This window comes from Podarcis raffonei, chromosome 12, assembly GCF_027172205.1.
Source record: "Podarcis raffonei isolate rPodRaf1 chromosome 12, rPodRaf1.pri, whole genome shotgun sequence".
In the NCBI taxonomy this organism is placed as follows: domain Eukaryota; kingdom Metazoa; phylum Chordata; class Lepidosauria; order Squamata; family Lacertidae; genus Podarcis; species Podarcis raffonei.
The window spans coordinates 3,324,452-3,350,338 of record NC_070613.1 but is presented as its reverse complement, the minus strand read 5'-3'; the positions used below and the strand labels follow the sequence as shown (position 1 = coordinate 3,350,338).

The window sequence follows — 25,887 nt, the reverse complement described above, 5'->3', positions numbered from 1 at the left end:
ATCACTGAAAAGGCCCTGGCCCTGGTGGAGGATAGTCTGACTTCCTTAGGGCCCGGGACCTCTAAACTATGGTTATTCATGGACCTTAAGGTCTTCAGATTGTGAAACTGAGGCTCCAAGACTTTGGCCACCTCATGAGAAGAGAAGACTCCCTGGAAAAGATCCTGATGTTGGGAATGATGGAGGGCACAAGGAGAAGGGGACGACAGAGGACGAGATGGTTGGACAGTGTTCTCGAAGCTACCAGCATGAGTTTGACCAAACTGCGGGAGGCAGTGGAAGACAGGAGTGCCTGGCGTGCTCTGGCCCAGGGGGTCACAAAGAGTCGGACACGACTAAACGACTAAACAACAACAACAAAGGTCTTCTGTGGGGCAGACCAGGGGAGGCGGTCCTGTAAATAGGTAGCTGTGTTGGTCTGCCGTAGTTGAAACAAAATAAAAAAAATTCCTTCCAGTAGCACCTTAGTGACCAACTAAGTTTGTTATTGTTATGAGCTTATGGTCTTAAGTACATCATATTAAGTCCCCACCAGATATAGTACTGCGCTTTGTTTTATATTTTTATTGTCTCTGTTGTATTGATTTGTTTGATTCATTCACTAAAACCTAAACTAAAAAGGAGAATGGAATGCCACACAGACAGAGGCTCGAAGTTGAGGTATTTCACCAGGGAGGCAATAGGAAACAGGTTAGCAGCAAAGGGGATCAAAATGAAACCACGGGCAAGATCCTAGCTGCCTGCTGAGTGACGAGACGCAGAGGAGTAGAGGCGATGGCATATACACTGAGGTCCAGCGCCGAGGGCCTTCTGGCGGTTCCCTCACTGCGAGAAGCAAAGCTACAGGGAACCAGGCAGAGGGCCTTCTCGGTAGTGGCACCCGCCCTGTGGAATGCCCTCCCACCAGATGTCAAAGAGAAGAACAACTACCAGACTTTTAGAAGACATCTGAAGGCGGCCCTCTTTAGGGAAGCTTTTAATGTTTAACAGACCACTGTATTTTAATACTTTGTTGGAAGCCACCCAGAGTGGCTGGGGAAACCCAGCCAGATGGGCGGGGTATAAATAATATATTATTATTATTATTACTACTACTACTATTATCCTTCTCAGCAGAAACACCTCTTTTTCCAGCTCCTTGATTCTGTTGTTCAGCTGCTTCACTTTGGTTTTCTCCTTCTCAACCTCCGCAGTCATGTGCCGGTTCTGCTTCGCCAACTCCACTATTTTTGTGGCCGCCACGTCTCCCGGGACGCCCGAGGTCCCTACGGAAAGAAGCAGCGACAGTGGGCGATGCAATGGCCTTGGAGGCCAGATCCGCTAGCCCTGTGGATCCTGAGGCGGTCACCTCACTTTTGTCTCATGGGTGGGCCCGGCCCTGGTAGAAGGCAACAGAGCCTGCAAATAGATCGCACAGACAATGGCAGGTGTATGCAAAGCATCTCCATTTACCCAGAAGCGCCAGCCTTTCTTCCTCAATCTTCTTGTGCAGCTGCTTGATTTCAAAGTCCCGCTCCTTGAGCACTTTGTGCAGCCTGCCGTTTTCATCTACAGTCTCTCGAAGCTGCTGCTGGAGCTGGTCGTTTTCATTTTCAAGTAACCTGCGGAGGGTGGGGAGGAGAAAATACAGAACAGCTATTGGGGCAGATAGGAAGCCCAGAGCACTTGTTCTTTAGATGTCCCTTTTATGAAGAGGCACATAGTGAGACCATTGATCCCCTGCTGGTGAGGCTCACTGACCTCCCGGAAAAGCAAAAATTTGACCTTTTCCTGTTTGACCGCCTCTCCTGGTATGCCCCACGGAGGACCTTAAGGTCCATAAATAGCAACACCCTAGAGGTCCCGGGCCCTAAGGAAGGCAGATTAGCCTCAACCAGAGCCAGGGCCTTCTCAACACTGGCCCCGGCCTGGTGGAACGCTCTGTCTCAAGAGACCAGGGCCCTGCAGGATCTGATTTCTTTCCGCAGGGCCTGTAAGACAGAGTTGTTCTGCCTGGCCTTTGGCTTAGAATCAGTTTGATTCCCTCCCCCTCTTTCTTTCTTTCTTTCTTTCTTTCTTTCTTTCTTCTCCTCCTGTGAAGAGGCTGCATCCTAATGTTTTGATGATGTGTTTTAATCTTGTTTTTTAAATTGTATTTTAATCAACTTGTTTTTATTATTGGTTGTTAGCCGCCCTGAGCCTGGTCTTGGCTGGGGAGGTCGGGGTATAAATAAAATTTATTATTATTATTAGGCAAAGATCGTAAGACGATCCGGATGGTCGCCATATTCTGTGTACAGATCTGTAGGCGCAGACTGTCCCCTGACCCAAACTAGTTCGTTAAGAAAATCCCCAAACTCGGTTCCATGGGTGACGCTGGGTCATCTCTCTGCAGCAGCTTATCTTAAAGTTTTAAATGTCTATACGCTTATCACATTTACAAATTTTAAATTTAGTGATGGACTTTTTGGAGCTGGCCGACCTGACTGGAAGAATCCGCGACCAGAAAGAAGAGGAGGCACAAGAGGACTGGAATAAATTTAAAGAATATTTAGCTAAATATTGTAATATAAGATAAAGAGAAATTTCTTGGAAGTAATAAATAGGCTTAGGGGTAGATTAAGAATATGTTGTTAATAAAGATTAAGGATTAGAATATTAATAAAGGAGAAAAGGGTAGTAAATGAAAGAAATTAATACTATTAGAAATATGAATTTGGATAACTACTAAACAGGTGATATAATGAAATTCAGTTAGAGGGGATTTGAGGAAGTCAGTTATCAATGTAATGAAATTAGGGACTGGAAGTAATAACTTTTTTATGTCTTTTTATTTGTTTTTGTGTTTTGTAATGTTTTTCTTGTTTCTTTGATAAATGTGAAAACCAATAAAAAAAATTTGGGGAAAAATATATAATTTTTAAATTTATTGTTGTACAGTGGTACCTCGGGTTACATATGCTTCAGGTTACAGACTCCGCTAACCCAGAAATAGTGCTTCAGGTTAAGAACTTTGCTTCAGGATGAGATCAGAAATCGGGCTCTGGCAGCGCGGCAGCAGCAGGAGGCCCCATTAGCTAAAGTGGTGCTTCAGGTTAAGAACAGTTTCAGGTTAAGTACGGACCTCCGGAATGAATTAAGTACTTAACCCGAGGTACCACTGTACATTGTTTTAAATGTTTGTTTTCCTTCTGGGATTGTACCCCCAAGTGTGTTTTATAAGCTGGTCTCTGACCATAATAAATTATCTATCTATCTATCTATCTATCTATCTATCTATCTATCTATCTATCTAAACAGCTATAAACTATGTCTCAGACAGGGAAAAACACTTCAGCGGAAAAACACTGGATAGAGCGGCCTGGAGGGACACCTCTGTTTCCCAGTCCTGGGGCTCCCTGCTCTAGCTCTACAGCAAAGAGATATGAAGGTCAGCTCAAGAGGTTTAAGGTACAAGGATAGTCTGGGAAGCTGGAGGTTCCCTATTCTGTGTGTTTTAACCTCATGCACCCCCTCTTCTGCAAGCTGAGTTGCACCCAAACGTCCAGCGCATCCTTTGACAATTCCTGGTGAATAAGCCTGGGTTACCTCTATACCTTTTGCTAATGTGCTCCTTAGACATCTCACTGCCCACGGTGTATAAGCCGAGATCATCTTGGACCCCAAAGGCTTCCTCTGGATTGCCCTTTTCGCTTTGTTTCACGCTCTGTTGTTGTTTTTCTTTCTTCTTCTCCATCAGGTTCTGCATCCTCTTCTGCTGCTGTTCCTGGAGAGCCTTAAGCTGCATTCTTAAATTTTCGTTCACTTCCTCATCCGGCTCCATTATGCACTCTTGAAAGGAAAACAAAGAGAAAAAAAATAAAAAAATCAGTATGCTCTCAAGAACGGTTCCAAGACAGCTAATAATAATAATAATAATAATAATAATAATAATAATAATAATATATTATTTATACTATTTATACCCCGCCCATCTGGCTGGGCTTCCCCAGCCACTCTGGGCGGCTTCCAAAAAAATATTAAAATACTGTAACACATCAAACATTAAAAGCTTCCCTAAAAAGGGCTGCCTTCAGATGTCTTCTAAAAGTCTGGTAGTTGTTCTTCTCTTTGACATCTGGTGGGAGGGCGTTCCATAGGGCAGGCGCCACCACCGAGAAGGCCCTCTTCCTGGTTCCCTGTAACCTCACTTCTTGCAGGGAGGGAACTGCCAGAAGGCCCTCAGAGCTGGACCTCAGTGTCCGGGCTGGACGATGGGGGTGGAGATGCTCCTTCAGATATACTGGACCGAGGCCATTTAGGGCTTTCAAGGTCAGCACCAACACTTTGAATTGTGCTCAGAAACGTACTGGGAGCCAATGTAGGTCTTTCAAGACCGGTGTTATATGGTCTCAGCGGCCACTCCCAGTCACCAGTCTAGCTGCCACATTCTGGATTAGTTGTAGTTTCCGGGTCACCTTCAAAGGTAGCCCCACGTAGAGCGCATGGCAGTAGTCCAAGCGGGAGATAACTAGAGCATGCACCACTCTGGTGAGGCAGTCCGCAGACAGATAGGGTCTCAGCCTGCGTACCAGGTGGAGCTGGTAAACAGCTGCCCTGGACACAGATTTGACCTGTGCCTCCATGGACAGCTGTGAGTCCAAAATGACTCCCAGGCTGCGCACCTGGTCCTTCAGCTCTCTCCATAACCACAGTGCCCCCTCTGAATGCCCTTCTTATTGTGCATTCATGATGAATTGTGTTCATGGTGGTATGAAGGGGGTTATACACAATTGCATTTTCAATAATATTTGTGCCTGCAACGTTTTTTGCGGTGGATATATTGTTTCATTTCCAATTAGCGCATGTCTTTGTTTCTGCACGATGTCACACAACTTCCTACTGAACTTCTGTAACTTTTTATAATGCTAATGTTTCCGGTTATTATTTTGACCCACTTTTGTTGCCCAATAGCGCAAGAATAACCCTCCAGATGGGAATAATGAAATTATGAACTGGGGAAGCATCACACAACAGCTAATAAAACAAAATATTGCTGGCCCCCCCTTAATATTTCCTATTTGCACAGTAATTCATTTTGCTACAGTAAATACCAATAATAATAATAATAGTAATAATAATAATAATAATAATAATAATAATTATTATTATTATTATTATTATTATTATTATTATTATTATTATAGCCTGCCCTCCCTGGCCAGAGCCAGGCTCAGGGCGGCTAACACCAGAAAAATTACAAGAAAAACATACCGTATTTTTCGCCCTATAGGACGCACTTTTCCCCCTCCAAAAATGAAGGGGAAATCTGGGTGCGTCCTATGGGGCGAATGCAGGCATTCGCTGAAGCCTGGAGAGCGAGAGGGGTCGGTGCGCACCGACCCCTCTCGCTCTCCAGGCTTCAGGAAGACACCCGCAGCCTAGGCAGCCCTGCGGGAGGTCCCGCAGGGATGTCTAGGTTGCGGATAGCAGCCTGCCGCCCGGCACGAGGGGTGCCCTGAAGCAGAGCGCCCCTTGCGCCGGGCAGACATCCGCAGCGTGGGGAGCCCTGCAGGAGTTCCCCGCAGGGCTCCCCACGCTGCGGATAGCAGCCTGCCGCCCGGCGGGCGGGGCGCCCTGAAGCAGAGTGCCCCTCGCGCCGGGCAGACATCCGCAGTGTGGGGAGCCCTGCAGGATTTCCCTGCAGGGCTCCCCATGCTGCGGATAGCCGGGCAGACACCCCACAAGCTCGGGGGACAGCAGGGAGGCGCAGCGCCGCCATCCCGCTGTTCCTCAACCTGGTTCGGTTTCCCCGACCTGCTTTTGGGGGGGAAATAAAGGGGAAAAAAATTTCCTTTATTTCCCCCCCAAAAAACTAGGTGCGTCCTATGGGACGGAGCGTCCTATGGGACGAAAAATACGGTAATAGGGGGGAACAAACAACAACCAATTTATTAAAATACGGATTAAAATGCAATTTAAAATGCAGCCTCATTTTAATAGTAGCCCATAGATCAAAACCATAAGGGGAGGGAAACATAAGGGTCAGACTGAGTCCAAACCAAAGGCCAGGCAGAACAGCTCTGTCTTGCAGGCCCTGCGGAAAGATGTTTATTTTATTTTATTTTATTTTTATTATTATTAGGTTGTGCCCCTCAGCTTGGCGCACGGTGAGGGGAAACCTCCTGCACCACTTTAAATCTAGTGCTCGCAGGATGAAAAGGAAGGTGTGGACCCTGACTCTCCTTCTGCCATCTGCATCCTTACATTCACACATGCATGCCTGTTCTTATTCAGGGGTTTCACTTCTGAGAGAAGGCAACTGAAGCCTAGAGAACTCGAAGGTGTCATGTTTGTGTCTCACACACGTCTAATAACTTTTAGAAGACATCTGAAGGCAGCCCTGTTTAGGGAAGCTTTTAATGTTTAACAGACTATTGTATTTTAATATTCTGTAGAAAGCAGACCAAAGTGGCTGGGGAAACCCAGCCAGATGGGTGGGGTATAAATAAATTATTATTATTATTATTATTATTATTATTATTATTATTATTATGTTACACCCACTCACTGATGCCTTAGGCGGGGGGGGGGGATAAGGCTTTATCCCTGGAAAAAGTGGGTGGGTACAACTGAACCAGCGTTGAGGCCGGCAAATATGTAATTCCCCCTTCCTGTAACTTTATTTATATTTTCCCAATAAAAGATGAGGGGGAATTCAAATGGGGAGGGGAAGAAACAGGCATAGCTCCATTTTATTGATTTTGAACAACAAGCATTCAGGAGATTAGTCTCTGCCCCCCATCCCACCCTTACAAAATTTAAACACAGTCCATCGACACAAGCAGATAAAGTTAAGGCCACTTTAAATCGCATGTAAAAGTGTATCAATCCCTAAGTTTTTGGGCAGTTTATAAGCATGCTCCCCCCCCCCTTTTTTTTGGAGGCATAGGAAATAAAATTAAGCCAAGTATTTATTAAATAAATAAATAATTTTTTTATTTCTACCCCGCCCTTCCCACTTCAGAAAACCGGGCTCAGGGAGGCTAACAACAAATTCAAAACACTTAACTGGTGCAACAAAAAAAACAGCATAAAATACAGTATAAAACGTGTCACTGAGCTGCTTCTGTTAGCTTCCCTCGTGGGTTTTCTCCTCCATTAAGATCAGGTTCCCATTCAGAAATTCAAAGAGATTTAATAATAATAATAATGATAATAATAATAATAATTTTTATTTATACCCCTTGCGGCTAACAAGCAATAATAAAAACAAGTTGAATGAATACAACTTAGAAACAAGATTAAAATACAACATTAAAATATTAGTATTTGTGTCCCTTTATGGCATAGCTGTCAACATTTCCCTTTTCTCACGAGGAATCCTATTTGGAATAAGGGAATTTCCCTTTTTTTAAAAAGGGAAACGTTGACAGCTATGCTTTACGCCTTTTTTAAATTTTTATTTTTTGGAGGGGGGTGTCATAGACATTTGTTGGGTTGGGCAGAAAAGCATCTCTCTCTCTCTCTCTCTCTCTCTCTCTCTCTCTCTCTCTCTCTTTCTTTCCTTCCCCCTTTATTAGTACCATGCACTTGTAAGTTGGAGGGGCACCCAAAGTCATCTAGTCCACCCCCTTGCAAGGCAGGAATCTCCACCCGAAGCCGTCGCTAGGAGGCTGCCAGGCTCCCCGGGCAATTTCCACACACCCACCCCGGCCAGTCCTCACCTCTCTCGGGGCCTAGGCCGGGTCTCCCCACGCAACTCCCTTCCTGGGGGCAGAGGAAGGCTACGCGAGTCCCGGGCCTGGAAGGCGGCAGGGCCGGACTAGGCCGCAAGCCCGCCCTCGGAGTCCCAGAGCGGGACGCGGTTGCCTCGGCAACCGTTGCCATGGCAGCATCCTCCGGGCTCCGCTCCGGGAGAAAGGATGCGATGGATCAGCGAGGCAGCGGCGCGCAGTTTAACCCTTCAACGTCCAAATTCCAAATAAAAATTAAATAAAAAACGAGGGGTGCCCTAAAGTTGCGACGCTGCTCGGGGTTTCTGAAGAGGTAACGTGATTTAGGTTCGCTTGGGAAGCGAAATGCGTGTAAAATGTATGTTACTACCTTTTTATATTTATTTAAAAGTTGAGATATTTTGAATGAGTGAAACATCAAATGGAAAATGTATAAATGCTATGATATAAAAAATTAACTTTGAAAACCATGAGGTGGGAGGGTAGGAAGTCGACAGGCTCATACAAGGAAACGAAGTAAAGGGGACAATAAGGATGTGTTTATTATTATAAAATGGAAATCTAATAAAAAATAAATAAAAAATGAGGGGTCCCCAAAAGTTGCAACGCTGCTCCTCGGGGATTCTAAAGAAATAACAAAATTTAGGTTCGCTTGGGAAGCGACATGTGTGTAAAATGGCACAGAAATACTTTTTAAAAAATCAATTGCCAAGTACCAACGCATTCCAAAAAGACTGGAGATCACACGTTTCAAAAAACATGGGGGAAATGCAGAGAATATTTCTTTATACAATATTTGAAGGACCATTGTAAGCAACTGACAATGCTAGCAGGGTTGTCAGAAGACTTGTAATGATAATTGTTACTACCTTTTTATATTTATTTAAAAGTTGAGATATTTTGAATGAGTGAAACATAAATTGGAAAATGTGTAACTGCTATGATATAAAAAATTAACTTTGAAAACCATGAGGCAGGAGGGAGGGAAGTCGACAGGCTCATACGAGGAAACGAAGTAAAGGGGATAATAAGGATGTGTTTAATTATTATAAAATGGAAATCTAATAAAAAAATTATAAAAAATAAATAAAAAATGAGGGGTGCCCAAAAGTTGCGACGCTGCTCGGGGTTTCTAAAGAGATAATGTAATTTAGGTTCGCTTGGGAAGCGAAATGTGTGTAAAATGGCACGGAAATACTTAAAAATAAATAAATTGCCAAATACCAACGCATTCCAAAAAGACTGGAGATCACACGTTTCGAAAGAAATCTTAATCAGAGCAGGCTTCGCTTTTCTATACAAGAATAAAAAAAGGTTTTTTAAAAAAGCAAAAAAAAGCAAAAAATAAATAAATGGGGAAAATGCAGAGAATACTTCACAAAACGGTGCCCTAAAATACACACCTGGACTTGTTTCAATTAACGTCTGCAGGAGACTTGGTGGATATTTAAGTTATAATTGGAAAAAAATCTTAATTATTATTAGGAAACAGTTTATAAGGAGTAAATAAGGAGGCCAGATACAGGATAAAAGGAAGTCTTTTATTTGGTTGTTTGTATTGTTAGGTTCACTGTATGTTATGTTCACGTTTAATGAGGGTGGATTTGTGTATGGGGTGTTTATGTTATGTTGTAAATAAAATTCCAAAATTTTTTTAAAAAGGAAGAAAAAAGACTGGTGTAAATTTATACAGTATTTGAAGGACCATTGTAAGCAATTGACAACGCCAGCAGGGTTGTCAGAAGACTTGTAATGATAATTGTTACTACCTTTTTATATTTATTTAAAAGTTGTGATATTCTGAAGGAGTGAAACGTCAAATGGAAAATATATAAATGCTATGATATAAAAAAATTAACTTTGAAAACCATGAGGCGGGAGGGAGGGAAGTCGACAGGAAAGTCATACGAGGAAACGAAGTAAAGGGGACAATAAGGATGTGTTTAATTATTATAAAATGGAAATCTAATAAAAAAAGTATTATAAATAAAAACAATTGCCAAGTAGTTGTGGCTATATTAGTGATATAGTCTTTTATTACTCATTATCATTATTATTATTTAGCATTACCTGACATATTCAGGTGAAGTTTTCGGTTTTCTAAGAGCAGTTTATGCACTTTTTTGGAGTCCCCCCCCCCCAGCTAAATGTTGTCCAATGGCATATTTGCATTCCTCACACCCCAAAACGTATTTTTAAGACCCTTCACTGAATGAATTTGCAAAATTAAGTTTCACCCCCTAAAAATGACAGGTCATACTGAAGGAGGGTTTTCACAGGAGGAAAACTGAGGCTAGGATGTTGGGGGGCATTGTTGCTGTTGTTTTTATATTATTATTTATTAAATTTGGATACCGCCCTTCATTCATGGATCTGAGGGCAGTTCACAGCACAAAATCAAGAAGTACATAATAAAAACATTAACAAAAAAATAACCCCCTTTATTTTAGAACTTCAGTGGGGATTTGAACCCTAGTCTCCTGGGTCCTACTTGCAAGTATTCCTGACTACTACATCACTCTCTTGCAACATAAGGGCTGAGTCTCTACCCATTCTCTCCATGTTATGCAAAATTTAATAATTTCATGTTTCCTCTTACTTGCCTTTTCTCCAAACTAATGAGTCCCAAAGCAAGCTTTCTTTCCAGGGGGTTTGCTCCGTTCCCTTAATTATTTTGGTGGCTCTTTTCTTAACTTTCACTGACACAGCAACATCTGTTTTGAGGTGATAAAACCAGCTAATAGTGATAACAGAGGTTGTTGTTTTCCCCCACAGTCAGTGGTGTATAAATTTTATGAAATAAAAGTAAGTATTTGCAAACAGCTTCAACCATAGTATTTCAATTAATCCCACATTTTCATGCATACATACATTTGTATACTGCCTTTCCACAGCTGGAGCCATGCTCAAGGCAGCTTACGAGAGGGAGAAAACCTAACCACAACATAACAAAAGTAGTTATAAACAGGGAATAAAATATTGAAACACAACCAACTTGCCTAGCCTACCTCACAAGGTTGTCGTTGTTAGAATTCCTGCTCCATGATTGCAGTTGTGGGGTTGTTGTCTTTCACATGACGGTATGTGTTTTGACATGAGCCAACAGTGTGACGCGGCAGCTAAAAAAGCCAATGCAATTCTGGGCTGCATCAATAGTATACCATCTAGATCAAGGGAAGTAATAGTGCCACTGTATTCTGCTCTGGTCAGACCTCACCTGGAGTACTGTGTTCTGGGCACCACTACTCAAGAAGGACACTGACAAACTAGAACGTGTCCAGAGGAGGGCAACCAAAATGGTCAAAGGCCTGGAAACGATGCCTTATGAGGAACAGCTAAGGGAGCAGGGCATGTTTAGCCTGGAGAAGAGGAGGTTAAGGGGTGATATGATAGCCATGTTCAAATATATAAAAGGATGTCACATAGAGGAGGGAGAAAGGTTGTTTTCTGCTGCTCCAGAGAAGCGGACACGGAGCAATGGATCCAAACTACCAAGAAAGAAGATGCCACCTAAACATTAGGAAGAACTTCCTGACAGTAAGAGCTGTTTGACAGTGGAATTTGCTGCCAAGGAGTGTGGTGGAGTCTCCTTCTTTGGAGGTCTTTAAGCAGAGGCTTGACAACCATATGTCAGGAGTGCTCTGATGGTGTTTCCTGCTTGGCAGGGGGTTGGACTCGATGGCCCTTGTGGTCTCTTCCAACTCTATGATTCTATGACTCCACAGAGTGGGAAGTGACGGAGACAGGATTTTGTGTTCCTGTGTTCCGTGAAGTGGGACTGTTGTCCTTAGTTTTTTCTCTTTGCTGTTTGATGCTAGAGAGGGAGCCATGTTGCAGTGCTCCGTGTGTCGCTGTGATGTTCGGGCTGAAGAAAGCTTATGAAGCTCCCGATTGACCAGTAGGGAACATGCCAGTCGGGCATGTGTCTCTGCCAGGGTCCTACTCGAGCGTAGGCTGAACTCCTGACAGTGACATGTTACAGAACCCATCACTGGGCACCCACAGCGTGGGGCCAAGTCGGTCTCCCTCCCTGTCAAGCTCCTTTGAGGAAAAGGTGGGATGGAATAACAATAGAAAATTGGTCCTATCGGTTCTCCCCAGATCTAGCATCTATAGCCCTAAACATGAGTTTGGCAGAGACTTACTTGCCCCACTTGTGGGGTGACTGAGACAAACCCTTGATCCCTTCATGTAAGCAAAGTTCCAAACATTTGGGGGACGTTAACCTGCCTTTTTCAGTATGTGCTTTACAATTAATACTAATACCAATCAACCTTAGTTAATCTATGCCAACACCAACTACAGGAAATGCATTTCTCACGGAAAACTCAAGGTTGAGGTTTTGTGTCATTGTTTTGTTGCTGTCTGGCTCAGGAATCCTTGATGCGCATGTTTTAATAAAGTAAACAGACCTCCTGCTTTATCAAAACCTACCCTCCTGTTCTAGCTAGAGTTCGATGCCCCTCGTGCATTCCATAACTCTGGGCCCCCACAGATCTGCCTATTTTCTTTTCTACTTCCGCTCACAAGGGCAGGCAAGTATGCCGCAGAACAACACAAAAGACAAAACAACGGACTACACAGATGTGGCTTGTGGGAGAGTACAATTGTTCTCATGTACATACATTTAATAAAACCAGAGTCACTGAATTAGATTTACACTGCATTATTTAACATCACTCAGAACATTATGATATAATCAAGGAATGCAGGCAGCCTGGCAGAAATTTTACAGACCTGAAATTCCATTTCAGCCACAGCCGTCAAGTCCCATTAATTAGTTGTGAGCAACAGGATGACCACAGTGCTTAGTGAATTTTGGGGGGGATATAATCACCATCACCTGGCCGCTAACAAACACATTTTATTAAAAAAATAAACTTCTTGAAGGGCAAGCAATCTCCCCAACTTCATGCTGAACCACAGAGGCTCAGGAAGCAGCAAGACATCTTGCTGCCTTCTGAGCCAGTTCAAGGTTCTGCATGGTGAGGATTCTTGACGTTGTCTTCTCCTGCAGCTTTGAGCTGGCGAGGAAGACGGGGGGCTGGCTTCAACATTTGAGGTTTGGGGTGATGTGACAATCAAGACCTCACCCGCTCAGGGGGAGGAACAGCTGGTGGCAACAACATCATTTTGGCTAGCTACTGGGGGCGGGCACAACCAAATATATGAATCCCCTTGCCCAGGAGATCTTGTTTCAGCATTCCACGTTTTCCATCAAATGTTGAGAACCATGGTCTGTTTTTGATTTGGCCCCGTTATTTCACTACAAGGGTTTTCCATATGGGGCCCCCACCCTGTGCAAGCAAGCCGTACAGAAGCCTCTTTAAAATATATGCAATACAAAGTGTGCAATTATTATTATTAAAAAATAATTCAAGAAAGTACAATGCCCTCCGGTGAAAATAAGTGAATTTTAGAATTTAATATTGTGCAATAAATAAAAGATAGCAAATAATTTAATCTATGGTAAGAGTCGCTTGTCCACAACATTTGTTCCAAGGCAGTTTAAAGAATTCAGTGAGAGAGAGTTAGATTTTGTGTTCTGCTAAACCCTGTACACCTCTACCAACATTGTCTCGCTTGATTATTTCGCAAAGTAAAGGAAGAACTTCTGAAGAGGCAATTCTGGACCTCTAAGCCACAGAGTGCCTAAGTGCCAGGGATGCATAGCAAAAAAGGGGTTGGATGCTATTTTTTTTTAAAAAGTATCAGCTGATGGTGTCACTGAAGCCAGAGAGAAGAACAGGTTTGAAGTCACTGACAACTTAATGTAGAGCAACACTGGCAGCGTAGAGGTTAACACCGTGCGTGACGTGGACAGAGTTACAGAGCCGCTCCCTTGTGCTTGTTATCACTGCAGAGCCATTTCCATGTGAGGTCTATCGCTAGAGAGTACATAAGAACACCAGCACACACAAGTTTCAACTGATGGCTTCCTAGGGCTTGGGCTTGGGCTTGGCCCAGTATTCTTGATACATGGAATAAAGGACACCTGGAAGAAGAAAAGAAAAAGTGGGTTAAGAGTTCATAGAATCATACGAGTTCGAATGGAGCCTGATGCAGGATTATCAGCTGAAGCAGCCATGGCAGATGGCCACCCAACCTCTGCTTAAAAACCTCCAAGGAAGGAGAGTTCACAATCTCCAGAGGGAGACCGTTCCAGTGTCAACCAGCTGTTACTGTCAGAAAGTTTTTCCTGATCTTTAGTCTAGATCTCCTTTTTTGTAACTTGAAGCCTTCGGTTTGAGTCCTACCTTCCGGAGGAGGAGAAAACAAGCTCAAAGCTATCTTTCTTTTGCTGGAAATCCTTTTTTCTTTCTTTTTGTCTTTTGGAATATTTTATTAGTTGAATATAAGAACAACATATAATCAAATAGGTAAAGGGACCCCTGACCATTAGGTCCAGTCGTGACCGACTCTGGGGTTGCGGCACTCATCTCGCTTTATTGGCCGAGGGAGCTGGCATACAGCTTCCGGGTCATGTGGCCAGCATGACTAAGCCGCTTCTGGCGAACCAGAGCAGCGCACGGAAATGCTGTTTACCTTCCTGCCAGAGCGGTACCTATTTATCTACTTGCACTCTGACGTGCTTTTGAACTGCTAGGTTGGCAGGAGCAGGGACCGAGCAACGGGAGCTCACCCTGTCGTGGGGATTCGAACCACCGACCTTCTGATCGGCAAGTCCTAGGCTCTGTGGTTTAACCCACAGCGCCACCCGCGTCCCATATAATCAAATACAAGCAATCAAATACAGTTTTCCCCTAACCCCGCCCCCAAACAGCCCAAACTACGTCCAGGTAATTACATTAGTAATATAGTCAAATAAAAAATTATTTCTACAATTGCTGGTTTAAAAAAATAGCATTTCACATGCTCCCATGTGCCTTAGGTGGTTTAAATGCATGTTCTTTCTTTGATGCATATGTAATAAAGGAGGACCACGTTATGTAAAAGTTATGTAGTTTCTCACATTGTTTTCTTTCGCATACCCCTTGTTAACTTTTCCATCAAAATAAATTCCCAGACGTAAGTATACCAAACTTCATATAGGTTCACGTTTAATGTCCTCCAGTGTCTAGCAGCAGCAAGACGTGCTGCAGTTATAAGATGCACAATTAAGTCTTTGTATCTCAAGATTTTGTGCTTCATCTACAAATATAGAAAGCAATGCTATTTTGGGATCTAAATTAATCGACTGAGATGCAGTTTGTTCCATTTCCTGAAATATTTTTAACCAGAAGTTTTTAATCAATGGGCGTCAGCTCCATCCTTGTTAAGAGGACCTATCCCAAACATGAGAAGAGTGCTGGATCAGGCCAATGGCCAATCTAGTCCAGCATACTCCTCTCACAGCGTCCCAGATGTCTGTGGGAAATCTGCAAGTAGGAGTCAAGCCCAAGAGCTCTCTCTCCTCCTGTGGTTTTCAGTAACTGAAGCCAAGTAGCCTTCAATAGTCCTCTTCTCCACAAAACAGTGGACCTCACAACCTAGCAGGCCATGTCGCTCGACCAAGGAAGTCAGATTTAACATAGAGTGTTCCGTTACATGTTCTTACTATGTGAGACCGACATCTCCTTGTAGAGTAAATCAACAGGGTGTGTGTCAAGGTATCTGCCAGGGATCAGTTTAGCTGTTTCTTGTTTAAGCACCTCATCTATTCTATCTCTGCAACCTTCTTTGAAGTGAAGGACGTGAGGCAGGAATTGGTAATGCAGGTGAGCTGTGCACAGACAAGCTGCCAGCTAGCTCTGCCAAGGCTCGTTTTTTAGCACAATATGCAAAACGAGTCAGATACATTTTGGACTGTGCCCTTTACATCTTCCAATCACGCGATGTTGGGGTGGTACAAAGTTATTTTGGCACCTGTTTCCACCGCATCATTTTCCCCTTGAACAATGTATGACAGAGACAAAGGTCAAAGACAGACCACAGAGAAAGCCAAAGGTCAGATAGAGGGCATGATGTTCAGACAGCTGTGGCTTGTCTGCGGGTAGAAGTGTGCTCCACACCCGGCGGTCATTCCTTCACTTCTATCTATTAAGACATACAGTGGTACCTCTGGGTGCAAACGGGATCCGTTCCGGAGCCCCGTTCGCATCCTGAGCAGAACGCAACCTGCGTTTGTGCATGTGCATGTCGCGATTCGCCACTTCTGTGCATGATGTCATTTTGAGCGGCTGCGCATGCATGAGCGGCGAAACCCGGAAGTAACGTGCTCCATTACTTCTGGGTTGCCGCGGAGCGCAACCCGAAAGCGCTCAACCTGAAGCACATTCAACCCGAGGTATGACTGTACATAGACTCTGCCTAACTATGCAATCAAGGGGGATGTTTGTCGCGCTGGCCAATGGAGGCAGAGTTAAGATTTAGGAACTGAAGGATTCTTAGATCCTTCAGAGCCCTCCTTCATGCCCATGAAAAACACCTGCCCAGGCTGCACACAAAGCAGTAAGAGATCCACTTCCATACTAGGAGGGAGAGGAACTCACGGAAGCACATATATCCTGATCAGTGACCCGAGTGATGCACCATCTGATTATCAGGGCTCTTGTGGCTTCCTTTAGGATCACAGAAAACAGAGTGCCCAAGCCAGGAGCGGCCCAAATCAAGACACCCTCTTCTCAGGTACCCTGGCAAACTGAAAGGTTTGCAGCGAAAGACTTGCCGCGTACCTGAACAAGACACAAGACTTTCTGGTTTTGGTACGTACCGCAGGTCATGGCCCCCACGACAAAGCCCTGTGCTGCCACACGCATGTGAATCAGATGAACGGACATTTTGGTGTCCCCTCTGTGCTTCAGCTTGTAGAGCCCATAGGCCACCACGGCTGCAAAACCTGCAATGCCTAGAGAAAAAGGGAAGGAAGAGTCAGAAATGCCTTATAAATTCTATATCTCTTGTATGCCAGTGCAGCCAGCCACTGCAACACCCTCAACAGAACTCTTGATTAAAGTGGCTGGGGGTGACGACAACTAGTAGTGCTTGGGATCCCAAAAGTTGCTCAGGTTCATGGAAGATGTCTGCACTGAACATCTCTTTCCCTCACTCCTCCATACAGTGTCACAAACTGCTTTTGAAATGTCTTTCAGTTTCAAAAGCAGCTTATCATGCATGTAGCATAAGGCGTGCGGAGCCTTATCTTGGCTCATTAAGCCATTTCCCCAAATCTTGGCTCATTAAGCCATTTCCCCAAAGTATCTTTATCACATTGCCCACTATATACAGAGATGCTTTTAAAATCCATTGCTTGCCCTGGAAAGGTGTCTCCCCGGTGGAGAGGGTTCTCTGGCTGATCAGTGACGCTAATGCTCCAGTGACTTACAATGTGGCCCACTTTGGGCTGGTGGCAAGAAAGATCAGGAAGAAGATCCTGGACAAAATTGCACTAAGCTGCAAGGGAGATTCAGAGGTCTAAATAGGAAAATATTGTATGCTATGTGGAGTCCCCAATCTATGAATGCACCTGCATTTTATGATTTTCATGGTTCAGGCAGTGGCTGTTTTTTATATACAGTTATATAGTTATATAGATACTTCTCTGATAGTGTTTTTATGGTTTTCCCATGGTCTTTGGCTAGTACAATAAAGCTTATTTACTGACCCAAAGCATGGCAACCCCACATTTGATGTCCCATGTGACTCCCCCTTCCTGGAACAAGCAGGCTTCACATTAGGTGTGGGGCAAGAACTGACATGCCTTTAAAGGAATGATCAGGAGCTTACAGTGAGCTCTTGATTGTTCCTTGGCTAGACCAAGAGGCACATGGGAGCATAAAACTGTTGTTAAAATGGAGGGTGTGTGTGTGTTTATTTTAGGAGCCATTTTAATTGAAACCACTTCCTCCTACCGTAGAGAAACCTGGAGCTTTAAAAGCAGTGTGGCACACTTTGCAAAAGGGCTTTCAAACAACCCCACGACACGCTCTGAAGTCCCAATAGATGGGCTTCAAAATGCAGCATCGCGAGACAGCATAGTATTGTGAGTGACAAGTATGAAGCCCTGCCAATTTGTCCCGCCAGGGGTGGGGAGATAAGGATCAGGTCCACCAGTCTGAAAATGTTAAAGGTTCCCCCACAAGGATGTAACACCAAGGCCTGCCATCTGAAAAAAGTCAAGACTAAAGCCCATCCCACTCTATTCCTGCTGACGGAATCAGATTCCGTCTTTGGATTCTGGCCAAAGTTTAAGGACACCAGTGAAACTTGACTCATTAGAGATTACCATATTTTTCGCCCCATAAGACGCACCTGACCATTAGATGCACCTAGTTTTTAGAAGGGGGATGCGAGAAAAAAATATTCTTTAAAGGGAGCGCTGAGCAGAGCCTGTATGCATCCCAGGCTCTGCTCAGCGCTCCCTTTCACGAGCCGCGTGGAGCGTGTGTGCGGCGCTTGCAGGCTTTTCCCCAGGAGGGAGAAAAGCCCCCAAGAACCGCACACATGCTCCGCGCGGCTGGTGCGACTCTTGGTGGTTTTTTTTGGGAGGTGGGGGAAGGGACAAAAGCCAGCAAGAGCCGTGCGCTCTTTAAAGGGTGCGCGGCTCCTGCGGGCTTTTCCTGCCTGCATTCGCTCCATGAGACGCACACACATCTCCCCTTACTTTTTAGGTAACTACTTCCATGAACAGTGTGCCTTGATGTTAAGCAGGATATAGAGTCAGATCTGGCCTAAAAAGACTTTACCAATGTTCCATACAGTGATCCATGTGACGGTCACCTCCAGGCTTGACTACTGTAATTTGCTCTACGCGGGGCTGCCCTTGAAGCTGTCCCAGAAACTCCAGCGGGTGCAGAATGCCGCAGCGAGGCTCCTCACGGGGTCTCTGCCATGGGAGCATATTCACCCAGTGCTTTTCCAGCTGCAGGGTCAGATTTAAGCTGCTGGTTTTGACCTTTAAAGCCCTATACGGCCTAGGACCCTCGTACCTACGGGACCACCTCTCCCGGTATGCCCCATGGAGAGCCTCAAGGTCCATAAATAGCAACACCCTAGTGGTCCCAGGCCCTAAAGAAGTTAGATAGACCAGGGCCCTGCAGGATCTGATTTCTTTCCGCAGGGCCTGTAAGACAGAGTTGTTCCACCTGGCCTTTGGCTTGGAGCCAATTTTATTCCCTCCCTCTCTTTTTTCCTTTCCTTCTCCTCCTGCGATGAGGCTACATTTTAATATTTCATTATTTTAATGTTGTATTTTAATTTTGTTTTTAAGTTGTAATCATTCAATTTGTTTTTATTATTGCTTGTAAGCCACTCTGAGCCCGGCCTTGGCTGGGGAGGGCGGGGTATAAGTAAAAAAAAATTATTATTATTATTATTATTATTATTATTATTATTATTAAGGTTGTTTATCTAGAGCAGTGACCACAGGAGGGATAATGACTTGGAGGAGAGCTGTGGTCCATCTGCAGCAGAAAAACCGGACGCCTCCATCTGCAGCAAAACATGTCTCTCCCATATCAGTCCCTACAGCCACAGCAGGCACTGTGACTCTCCAACGGTTTGACTTCACCTCCGAAGGCACACTCTTCCACTGGCTCCTGAGACAGACGGATGCCAGCCATTTCTAGGTGCAGTGTCAGTCCCCAATTTTTAAGGCATCGAGGACCAGGGTGGGGTGGGCTTGTACCAAAGCCATTTGAAAATCAAGAAAAGGGCCAATTTAAAACAAGTGACTCACTGACAATTGTACAAATCCTACCACTAAGTCATGTTAAATTTACAGCTATATGAGAGAGTTATATACATCAGTATGCACCGACTTTTTGCCCTATAGACATTTAGGACTGTACCTCCTATATTCCCAAGCAAAACACTAAGAGGGCAATTGTGTACCTCAAAAAGAGGGTAATTGCAAGTGTCAGAGGGACTTACCAATTGGGACAAATGGAGACTCCCGGGATTTTCTTATTAGTTTTGAGGTTTGGCTGTCGTCTGTTTCATAGGTAGGGAGTGGACTTTCTGAACTGGATGCCATGATAACTTCAAGGAGAGAAGTGAACACACATTTAACAACAACAACGACAACAACAGATTCATGCCCTAACTCAATTTTTCCTTTAAGAGGATCTTGACTTTTGAATTTGCTACAATAAATTACATATAAACACGTAACACTGTCGTTCAAATATCAGATATACAGTCAAACCTCAGCTCCAAAATGCCTCCGTTTTGGCTCCCAAACGCCAGAAACCCAGAAGTATGTGTTCCGGTTTTCGAATGTTTTTTGGAAGCCGAACATCCGAAGCTACCGCAACCAATCAGAAGCTGCGCCTCGGTTGTCAAACATTTCAGAAGCCGAATGGGCTTCCGGAACGGATTACATCTGACAACCGAGGTTTGACTGTATACAAGAATAGAAATATTTTATTTACTTTATTATTTAACAATGTGTCCAGCTTGATAGTAAAAAAACAACAACCCTCAAGTTGTTTACAAGAGGAGTAAAACAATATATATATATTTTTATAAAGACAACAATTCAAAACATTTTTAAAACAGTAGAATGGGCCAGAAGCAAAAAACACTCATCAGTATTCCACAAATTTGGCTAAGTTTGTCCAAACAAAAATGGTATATAGATAATATACACCATATAATTGGTGTATAGATAATATACACCAATAATACAGTAAAGGCACCTGGCCAACAGGCAAGGAATTTCAAAGCATGGCTGCTGCCATACTAAATGATCCCTTTCTTACGAATTACCGTATTTTTCGCCCTATAGGACGCACTTTTCCCCCTCCAAAAATGAAGGGGAAATGTGTGTGCGTCCTATGGGGCGAATGCAGGCTTCCGCTGAAGCCTGGAGAGCGAGAGGGGTCGCTGCGCACAGACCCCTCTCGCTCCCCAGGCTTCAGGAAGCTATCCCCCCAGGCCGGCAAGCTCCCAGAGCGATGCCAAAGCTGCGCGCAGCTTCGCCATCGCTCTCCGACCCGTTCTGGGGGCTGGGGTCGGGGGAAGCTCCGGCATCCCCCACCCGCAGCCTTGCAAGCTCCGAGAGCGATGGCGAACGTGTGTGCACCTTCGCCAGCGCTCCCCGATCCGCTCTGGGGGCTGGGGAAGCTCGGGCTTTCCCCACCCCCAGCCCCACAAGCTCCGGGAGCCACTCTGGCTCCCGTTCTGGGGTCTGGGGAAGCTCGGGCTTCCCCCGCCCCAGCCCTGCGCCTGGGGGGAAAAATATTTCCCCCCCTCCCAATCTAGGTGCGTCCTATAGGGCAAAAAATACGGTAAACAAGGATTATGTGACACCTATTAACAGTGCCAATCTCGCAGATCGAAGCAGTCACGGCAGCACATATGTATGCGGTAAGGTGATCTCACAGGCTAAGTTATCAATACTAACCATCCAACAAAGGTTATAGTTTAAAGACAAGGCAAAAGCACTGAAGTTGGCCACAGAATCGTAGACTTGGGAGGAACCACGAGGGTCATCTAGTCCAGCCGCCTGCAAGAATCTCTTGCCCGACATGGGTTCAAACCTATGATCCTAAGCTTAATAGTCTTATGCCCTACCAACTAAGCTGCACACTATGGCACCAGGAGATCTGAGGGCCGGATGGGAGGTGCCTGGAGGGCCTCATCCAGATATTCAGTTCCCCAGACCCACTGGCCTTTAATTTGAATTCAGCCTGATCTTTTATTTCCCTTCTCTTCCCTCCCTCTCCCCTTTTATGAAGATTACCCACCCTGAGACCCCACAGCTAATTCTCCCCTGTGCTCCACACTGGCCCACGTAGGACTAATTCAGCCAGCTAGCCCTGGTGATTATCTAATGCTTATTTCCCCAAAATTGGTTTTTGAATTTTATTGTTGTTCATGTCTTTATAGTGTGTTTTTATGCTGCTTCTACAATTGGGTGTTTTAAATTTGTTGTTAGCCGCCCTGAGCCCGGTTTTTTGAACCGGGAAGGGCGGGGTAAAAATTAAAAAATTATTATTTATTATTAAAGGGAAGATTAATTTAACCCAGGCATAGGAAAACTCAGCCCGCCAGCCGTTTTGGGACTACAGCTCCCATCATCCCTGACCACTGGTCCTGTTAGCTAGGGATGATGGGAGTTGTAGTCCCAAAACAGCTGGAGGGCTGAGTTTGCCTATGCCTGATTTAACCACTCCTCTCCCAATACACTGGGAGAATTATATCCCTGGACTATGGGGGAAAGTTTGGAAGGTAGGTACTTGCAGAGCCCATCCCCATCCGTATCAGGTCACACAACACTGGATCCATACTTCTAGCTGCCTGATTCTTCCAGACCCTTCCCTGTTATCATGGAAGATCCAAATCTGTTACTGTTTTAAAGAAATGGCTACCTTATCGCATACCAGGCCACCTTATCTCAGTCTGTCCTCTCATACCCAGAAAGCTTGCATAGCTCCAGCTGCTTGCCCTTGAATATATTCAAAAGTATCTGCGTATATAGCTGCCTGCTGTGTCTCTGCAGAACGTTCTGCTCTGAGCTTGACCCCCACAATCTGCAGGGTTGGGGGGAGGGAAGCAAGAAATATCCGCTGCCCTTTTTGCCCCTGGAGCAATCAATCGCTCCCAACAGAGACAGCATAATAATTTGACCTCCAAGGACTCAGTTCATTGATACAGGAACACCAGAGTTACAAAGGCAGATTCACTGCTTAAGAGGGAGTCTGCCTTTGGGGGATATCAGTCACACCACCAGGTTTCATTCAGAGAAAAAGTCTCCCTTACCAGAAGTCTTACACCAGGGGTTGGCAACCTAAAGCCCATGGGCCACAAGGAGCCCATGGGGGTCGTTTAACTGGCCCATAGACCCCTGCCGCCCGCTCGGTTGGCTCCCGTGTGCCGCGCTAAACCAGCGTGGAGCAGAGCAGGGGACCGCCTGCCGTGACACTGGCTCCTGCAGTCAATGGGAAGCTGTGCACGCCTCCTCCGCGAAGGAAACCTAGGTGTCTGTAGGACCGTGAATTGGCCCAAGCCACAAAAACTTTGCCGACCCCATCTTACGGTAAAGGGTACCCCTGACCATTAGGTCCAGTCGTGACTGACTCTGGGGTTGTGGTGCTCATCTTGCTTTATTTGCCGAGGGAGCCGGCGTACAGCTTCCGGGTCATGTGGCCAGCATGACTAAGCCGCTTCTGGCGAACCAGAGCAGCGCACGGAAACACCGTTTACCTTCCTGCTGGAGCGGTACCTATTTATCTACTTGCACTTTGACGTGCTTTCGAACTGCTAGGTTGGCAGGAGCTGGGACTGAGCAATGAGAGCTCACCCCGTCGTGGGGATTCGAACCACCGACCTTCTGATTGGCAAGTCCTAGGCTCTGTGGTTTAACCCACAGCGCCACCCGTGTCCCGACCCCATCTTACACCAACTTTAAATAAGCTTTTGTTGCTACACACAGGGTTTACCCCACTACTTCTTCTGAGGCCACAAAGTTCCCATGGCCTTCAGTTGTTTTAGCAGTCCATCCTGTTTGCGTCACCTGCCCCCATAATCTTTGCTCCAGTTGCATCAGAACTTCACCGCATGCTCCCTTCCGGATGTGCATGTCTCCAATTGCATCATCACAGAAATGCCGGCTTTCCTGGCTATACAAACTCCAAGTCTCCGCTCTGCAACTTGCCAGCTACTCCCAAAACCACGTGCCTAGGCTCATTTTACAGTAGCAGTGACTTCAGCAACTTCAGTCACTCCCATTTCCTCCTCCAGCACTTCACTTAACTCCTTTTCCCAATTCCTTCCTTTCTACTGCCCCTAATGAAGAGCTTGGGGGAATTAGAGTCATTTTAAAGGAGGAGTCCTTTATTTTTTTGAATGTGGTGTATATGTCTCAGACAAGATCCTTAAGAATCTACCCTTTAAAGTATCCCTCAATTGAGAATTTGTAGGTGGTTATGGCGGGGAGATTCAGGGACGCGGGTGGCGCTGTGGGTTAAAGCCTCAGCGCCTAGGGCTTGCTGATCGAAAGGTCGGCGGTTCGAATCCCCGCGGCGGGGTGCGCTCCTGTTGTTCGGTCCCAGCGCCTGCCAACCTAGCAGTTCGAAAGCACCCTCGGGTGCAAGTAGTTAAATAGGGACCGCTTACTAGGTGTTTCTGTGTGCGGCTCTGGCTCGCCAGAGCAGCGATGTCATGCTGGTCACGTGACCCGGAAGTGTCTGTGGACAGCGCTGGCCCCCGGCCTCTTGAGTGAGATGGGCGCACAACCCTAGAGTCTGTCAAGACTGGCCCGTACGGGCAGGGGTACCTTTACCTTTACTATGGCGGGGAGATTACTCCCTAAACTAGAATGTCTCAAGCAATTCTTCATTCAACCTCCTGTAAGAGGAAACAATGAGCGGTTTCGGAAATAAGATGCCAGAAAGAATTTCCAGACACCAAAGCTGTTGCTTATTGAAGACTATAAAATTATTAGTATTAATTGAAAGCATTAGTCGCCCTTTTTGCTACAGCAACTTAAAGCAACTCACATTACAACATTCCACCCGCTCTAAAAGGACATGGATTGTTAAAAGCAAAAGGCCTCGTTAAAATGGGATTTTTTTTGCCTGAATTATCTTGAAGTCACCATTGTATCACTGGCTGTCTGGCATTTTAGGACGGGTCCAGAGGGGGAAAAGGATAAATGGGACTTTACAAAGTGCTGCTCCATGATGGGTGGCTATCGACTCCAGCCCCCCCAAAATCTACAATTTCAGAAACATTTCTGGGGCCTCCCGCCCACCCCACCCCTTTCTCAGCAGCGACTCCAGAACTCCAGCATGTGGTTGCAGTTAAAGGGCTGGACTGGGGGGGAGGCACAGGGAGCCACAGGTTTGACTCCTGACCTTGGCCTCTCTCTGAGCCTCCTGCCTACCTGGCAGGGTCATTTTGCGGGAAGCAAAATGGGGAAGCTAAACCACCTGGACGGGACAGAAGGCAAGGCATGTATTTTAATGTTGTATTTTAATCTCCACCCCCCATCGTTCAGCCCGGACACTGAGGTTCAGCTCTGAGGGCCTTCTGGCAGTTTCCTCCCTGCGAGAATCCAAGCTACAGGGAACCAGGCAGAGGGCCTTCTCGGTGGTGGCACCCGCCCTGTGGAACGTCCTCCTAGCAGATGTCAAAGAGCTAAACAACTACCTGACATTCAGAAAACATCTTAAGGCAGCCCTGTTTAGGGAAGTTTTTAATGTGTGACATCTTAGTGTATTTTTGGTCTTTGTGGAAGCCGCCCAGAGTGGCTGGGGAAACCCAGCCAGATGGGCGGGGTACAAATAATAAATTATTATTATTATTATTTTGTTTTTAAGTTGTATTTCAATCAATTGTTTTTATACCTGGTGTTAGCCGCCCTGAGCCTGGTCTTGGCTGGGGAGAGAGGGGTATAAATAAAATTTTATTATTATAGAGGGGAGAGAGGGGTATAAATAAATTTTGTTATTATTATTATTATAGAGGAGAGAGAGGGATATAAATAAATTTTATTATTATTATTATAGAGGGGAGAGGGGGATATAAATATTATTATTATTATTATTATTATTATTATTATTATTATTGAGGGAAAGAGGGGTATAAATACAATTTTATTATTATTATGGAACAGCCAAATGAAACTTTGCAAAAATGAAGTTTCACCCAGTCAGTCAGATTAAAACCTTTTTTCATTATTAAAGCAGCCTCCCCTTCCCCCACAATAAAAGCCTCCTTAAATAGGCCCCCCTCCCCAAAAATAAAACCGCCTGGTGAGGCCCCAACCCCTCACCTCAGCAGCCGCCCTGACCCCGAAGGAGACCCTGCAACTCACCTGCGTCACTGCCGCCTCCGAACCGGCTTTCTGCCGAGCTCGACCGCTGCGCACGCGCCTGCCTTCCCCTTCGCCCCGCCCCTTCCGGCCCTGGCGCCGGGAAGTCCGCAACTCCCAGAAAGCACCGCGCCCACCCCCCGATTTCCCCATTGGTGCACGTGACCCGGATGTGCCTTCCGGCTTCGCAACTGGCCTCTCCCGCTGGGGTTTAAGTGTCAATCACCGTATCCCGCGGCCAATCAAGGGGAAGGAGGGCGGGTACGCAAGGCCGGCGCGGGTTTCTTAATGGAAGGGGAGTGAAGGGCAAAGGGAGGGGCTCCCTCTCCGCTCCCCCTCCCTCCCTTGAGAAGAGGAGGGGGCAGTGCGGTGCAATGGTTAGCGCGGCTGACTAGGCCTGGGAAGCCAGGGTTCAAACCCAGCGTCAGCCATGAA

General features: G+C 45.5%; 2 protein-coding genes across 6 annotated transcripts in view; both read right to left on the bottom strand.

Moving 5' to 3' along the window:
• Positions 1–8,010, bottom strand: part of CCDC13 (coiled-coil domain containing 13) — a 42,480-nt gene extending 34,470 nt beyond the window's left edge. Inside the window, exons 1-4 of one of the 4 annotated variants that reach the window (XR_008332880.1) lie at positions 7,686–8,009; positions 3,576–3,810; positions 1,453–1,601; positions 1,123–1,265 (exon numbers count right to left, since the gene is read on the bottom strand). Coding sequence is in view for 3 of the 4 variants with exons in the window: in XM_053409392.1 (XP_053265367.1) it covers positions 1,123–1,265; positions 1,453–1,601; positions 3,576–3,810; positions 7,686–7,848 (690 nt within the window). In the remaining variant the exon portion in view is untranslated. Of the gene's footprint in view, positions 1–1,122; positions 1,266–1,452; positions 1,602–3,575; positions 3,811–7,685 lie in introns of all 4 variants that reach the window. The other 3 variants (XM_053409392.1, XM_053409391.1, XM_053409393.1) reach the window with 3 other exon arrangements.
• A 5,048-nt stretch (positions 8,011–13,058) lies between these two features.
• Positions 13,059–25,537, bottom strand: LOC128423880 (HIG1 domain family member 1A, mitochondrial-like). 2 transcript variants are annotated; one of them, XM_053409447.1, is made up of 4 exons: positions 25,456–25,537; positions 19,566–19,673; positions 16,408–16,542; positions 13,059–13,689 (listed from the first exon to the last, which is right to left on the bottom strand). In XM_053409447.1, exons 2-4 carry the CDS (start codon positions 19,666–19,668, stop codon positions 13,634–13,636), a joined length of 294 nt encoding a protein of 97 aa, XP_053265422.1. In that variant the 5' UTR covers positions 19,669–19,673; positions 25,456–25,537; the 3' UTR covers positions 13,059–13,633. The 2 variants fall into 2 exon arrangements, with proteins under 2 accessions (XP_053265422.1, XP_053265421.1); XM_053409446.1 differs by having other exon boundaries at positions 25,414–25,503.
• Positions 25,538–25,887: the final 350 nt, after the last annotated feature.

Excerpts from the sequence above, each read along its gene's own strand:
- LOC128423880 (XM_053409447.1), bottom strand. The coding sequence starts at position 19,668 with ATGGCATCCAGTTCAGAAAGTCCACTCCCTACCTATGAAACAGACGAC. Across the intron at positions 16,543-19,565 it reads GTCTCCATTTGTCCCAATTG|GCATTGCAGGTTTTGCAGCC; the intron begins GTAAGTCCCTCT and ends CTTTTTCTCTAG. Across the intron at positions 13,690-16,407 it reads CGTGGGGGCCATGACCTGCG|GTGTCCTTTATTCCATGTAT; the intron begins GTACGTACCAAA and ends TTCTTCTTCCAG.